This window comes from Sphaeroforma arctica (assembly GCF_001186125.1).
Source record: "Sphaeroforma arctica JP610 unplaced genomic scaffold supercont1.2718, whole genome shotgun sequence".
Lineage (NCBI taxonomy): Eukaryota > Ichthyosporea > Ichthyophonida > Sphaeroforma > Sphaeroforma arctica.
In genome coordinates, this window is record NW_014037840.1 from 1 (window position 1) to 5,132 (window position 5,132).

The 5,132-nt window shown below is 37.4% G+C and overlaps 1 protein-coding gene across 1 annotated transcript; it reads right to left on the reverse strand.

The window, feature by feature from the left end:
• Nucleotides 1-695: 695 nt before the first annotated feature.
• On the reverse strand, nucleotides 696-1,750 carry SARC_12922 (glyceraldehyde-3-phosphate dehydrogenase; the record flags this gene model as incomplete). Its single annotated transcript, XM_014292963.1, has 1 exon — nucleotides 696-1,750. A coding segment is annotated over one exon (1,055 nt), but the record flags the coding sequence as incomplete, so codon positions are not given.
• Between the last annotated feature and the right edge of the window lie 3,382 nt (nucleotides 1,751-5,132).

Below are 5,132 nucleotides of genomic sequence, written 5' to 3' on the forward strand. Positions count from 1 at the left end.
TGTGTGTGTGTGTGTGTGTGTGTGTGTGTGTGTGTGTAGTATATATATAGTTATATATATATTATATATATAATTATATATATATATATATATATATATATATATATTGATTTATTCGAGGTAACGTGAAGTTTAGCGTGTAATAGCCTTCATTGCGTACAAACATACGTCGAAGAAGTATCGCCACGATTTTATATCGCGAGTAGAAGATATGACTTTTGGTCCACACAAGCACAGACACGCACACATATCAAAGTTTAGAACGTCCTTATTAAGACAAACACATTAAAGGCATGGGAAACGAAGTCCTAAGTTTACATTGTCAGATGTTAAGATCATATCTTTGTAGTTTGAACCGCCATGCACTGAGGCAGCGCTACGTTTTAGTACCTATGTATTAAAATAGGAATGAATATCCATGTACCATTATTGTTAAAATTTCATATAAATATATGTAGGAAAATATAAACGAGCTATGTCAACAAACATGAAGACACAAGGCGACTGCTGTATGCCTGTATAGAGACAAATAAAGATTACATTCTTCACTCCAGTTTCACATATTGAGCTTCGGTCTGAGTTGCAGTGCGCAGTACTCGATAGTATCGCCAATCTCAAATATTAAGCAACTGCAAGTCGAGTGCACAATTCATTTATATGCCAATCTAATAGGCATTTATTAATAACTCAACGATTCACCTCTTGAATTTGAAACCATATTTAAATTCTAGAATACTATGAAGCTTTTTTTGATAACTTGTATTGGCTACTATATACTGTTGCTTATTCATGTGGACTAGAAGGTCGACAACCCGGTGCGAGTATCCCCACTCGCTATCATGCCACGAGATCAGCTTGACAAAATTATCTGTAAGTGATATGCAGGCATCGGCATCGAAAATAGAGGAACGCTCGTCTCCACGGAAATCCATGGATACGACAGCGTCCTCAGTATATCCTAGGATACCCTTAAGCTCGCCATCGGCCGCAGCCTTGACAGTCTTCTTAATATCATCAAGCGGTGCACTATTCTTCAGGTTGACCGTAAGATCGACAACAGACACGTCAGCGGTGGGTACACGCATTGACATACCGGTAAGCTTTCCATTCAAGTCCGGGATATCCTTACCGACAGCCTTGGCGGCACCGGTGGATGAGGGAATGATATTTTGGGCGGCACCACGGCCACCACGCCAGTCCTTCATGGATGGTCCATCATCGGTCTTTTGGGTGGCGGTGTACGAGTGTACGATGGTCATTAGACCGTCAACAATTCCGTAGTTGTCATGGATAACCTTGGCAAGGGGTGCCAAGCAGTTGGTGGTGCATGAGGCGTTAGATACGATGTCCATATCGCTCTTGCACTCATTGTGATTCACTCCCATAACAAACATAGGAGCATCTCCAGAGGGAGCAGAGATGATAACCTTCTTGGCTCCTCCTTTCATGTGCTTGCTGGCGCCCTCCAATGAGGTGAATACTCCAGTAGACTCTACGACGTACTCAGCGCCACATGAGGCCCAGTCGATTTCAGCGGGGTCGCGTTTGTCGAACACGGTGATAGCGCTTCCATCAACGACCAACTTACCGTCCTTGATCTCAACGGTTCCAGGGAAGATACCGTGAGTGGAGTTGTACATGAACATGTATCGCATGTTGTCCAGAGAGATAAAAGGATCGTTAACTCCAACAACCTCGACCTCACTGTGCTTATTGTGTAGTTGAGTAGATGTTGTCAACTGTCTAATTGTATTTTTACTATTTTGATTTGGTGTGAATTGAATAATTTCTACTCTTTATATAGTGCACATTTTGTGTGCCATGGCAATGTTTGTCTGAAGCATTTTGTAAACAAAACAATCAGAATAACAAATAACATTCTGGATAACCATAGAATATGATTACCCTTTCCAGACTCCAGAGGCATGTGTGTTTGGTTGCCAGGTTGAAAAGTTACCATATCTAGGGCTAATTTATAATTATAACCGTTTTAATATATACAAAACAAAAAAACAAGGATTCCTACATTGATTTCGAGTCATAGAAATAAGAAACCATACTTTAATTTGTTTGTTTTTTTTCGAAATATTTACTCACAGCAATTGCCGGAGTCACACACACTTTTGGATATTTTTCAAAAATAAATAGTATTTTGTTCGTATATATTTTTCAAATAAATTCGAACCTTCTGTTCAGTGTTCTCCTCATGGCCCCACCCACCTCTCCCTTTTCATCTGTTCGCCTGAAACAGACATCGAAAAGTATCGCCACGGTTTTATTTTTAAATATATCGATAGTAGATGACAACATACTAGGTCCACACAAGCGCAGACACACACGCGTATCAAAGTTTAAGTCTTTCTTATCGAGAAATATACAACAAAGAACAGGAAACTTAAGTATACATAATCCGATGATAAGACCATACCTTTGGAGTTTGAACCACCATACACTGAAGCAGCGCTACGCTATAGCACCTACTTATTGGCTAAATAAACCGGTTGAAACAACACAATCAATTATATTTGTACCCACATTGTTAAGTTTATAATGAAATATTACGTAATATCACATATGTAGAAAAATTTAAACCAATTGATGTCAACAATCATTGTAGGCACAAGGTAACTGTTGTATACATGTATAAAAACAAATAAAGATCAATTTTATCAAGACATTTCTGTGATGCCTCCTCATTCGCAAATGGTGGGCTTCGCTCTTATGCGCAGAACTCGATAGTATATTAGTCCAGTTAACAACTGCAAGTTGAATCCCTATTTTGATGTATATGGCGTTCTATTTTTAAAAAGGCGTTTATCATTTGCTCAACAACATCTCCAATGATCCACTTCTTGGATTTGAAATCATTTTCAAAGTTTAAGTTATTGTGAAGTTTTTATTTGTTAGCTTGTACATATTGGCTACTATTTACTGTTGTTTATTCATGTGGACTCGAAGGTCGACACTGTCATGAACTGTTGCAAAAAAAAGAATATTTAAAAGAGATTGGAGCTTTTTTTATTAATTTACAATTGATATTGTTTTTTAAAATACAACAATATTTATGTACTATGTACCCAATGAAAGTGATTATAATGCATTCTACAATGTTTTATTTTTGTTTGTTTGTTCTTTTATATATATTTATATTATACGCAGTGCAACAAGTCAACAACTAACAAGTCAACAACAACAAAAATCCGAATACACTTTTGAACCCCCTACATACAACAAATCACATCACGCCTCACGGCCTTCTGTCTGATAGTGAAATTAAAATATAATGGTTAAAATGTGATACCATCAGTTTATTAAAATTTGCCAGAGTATTTGTGGCGTGTTTTATATTCAGCTGACAGATTACGGTAGATTTCGCGGCCGGTAGCATCCAGCCGAGCGAACAGAAACGATGTATCGTGGGGGCTGAGGGTGCCAATCACTGTAAAAAGTAGGATATATGTACAATATCGCGAGGAATGGTTAATTTTGAGTGGGGTATGTATTTTTGTGCGGATATGCAAGGAATAAGAAAGCCTTGAAGAGGGGAGGTGGAAGGGTTATATATAGAAAATCTGGTAGGGATGAAATGGGAAAAGTGTATTTGTTGAGAGTACTGGCGGATTGGTTTATCTAAAATATTGTAGGCCGTGTGACCTCTGAATGTTTGTGTGTAGGTAGCACGATTATAGAGCAACACAATTTTAATATTGGGATAGCAGTTGACAATCGTATGGACAGAGTTTAGAAATAATGAGATTTTAACTGGGAGGTTTGAGTACAGACTAGCCATATCATCGCAGTCAGCCACGCTACCACTGGAAATTTATAATATATTCTAGTGAAACATACGTAAATATCTTCCGCTTGAACATCCGTGGATATATTTGAGTTAAAGATACGTGAATACAGTTCAGCTAGACATCAGTGAATGTATTACAGTTGAACATTGGCGAATATATTTGAGTTGAACATTTGTGAAAGTGCTCTACTTAAACACTGGTGCATATATTTGAGTTAAACATACTTGAGTGAACCATATGTCAATACATTCCAGTTAAACATACGTTAAATATGTTTCATTTTAACACTCGTGAATATATTTTAGTGAAACATGCGCAAATGTATTGAGTGAAACATACGTCAATACATTCCAGTTAGACATACGTTTAATGTGTTCACCATAAACACTCGTGCTTATATTTGAATGTTACAATTAAACACCTGTGAACATTAGCTGAGTTGAACATGTGAATAAATTCGAGATAAACATACGTGAATATATTCCCGACGAGATTGCCTCCGTCACGGACTCCGGTAGTGCCACGAACTGGGCCACACCAATGTAGTCACCGATGATGTGGGGAACGTACTTACTGACAGTCACCTGCGAAAGTGGAAAAAATCAGTATGAATTCAGCAACAGATCAAATGGTATTAGATTTCGATTGGTATTCACATGTGCAGAGTAGCATTGGGCGACATGCTTACACATTATGCTACGTTCTTGCACCATAGTATCCGAGCCGTTGGGTAGTACTAGCAGCGACCAGTGGAATACACTGTCCGAGAATGAGGGTAGTAATTATAACGCCGGAAAAGTATCGAATAGAAAGGATGTTATGCAGCAGCTACTGAGAGACTTCAGAACAATCACCAACGCCGGTGATGTGCGGAGTGCACTTAATACCGGTAACTATGTAGAAGGTATCGAGAAAAGATATTGTATGCGACAGCTACAAAAAATATTTGAAAACAGCCATCACTGGCAATGTTGGAGGTTGGGTACCGACTAGCGGTGATTTTGCGAATAGTATTAAAGAAAAAGATGTTATGAAACAGCTACAGAGATACTTATAAACGGTCAGTCAGGTTCGCTGAGCCTTGCTGGACAACACAATCAAATAAATTTAATACAATTAATAAAGTGTTATTATGTCTGAATGAATAGGAAAATCACTGATGATATGTGCCACGACGTCAATGACTATAAACTCGGCGTCGAGTTGAAAATAGAGCTAAATGTATATACATAGATATATATATATGTATATATATATATATATATATATATATATATATATATATATATATATATATAGTATATATATATATATAGTATATACTATAGTATA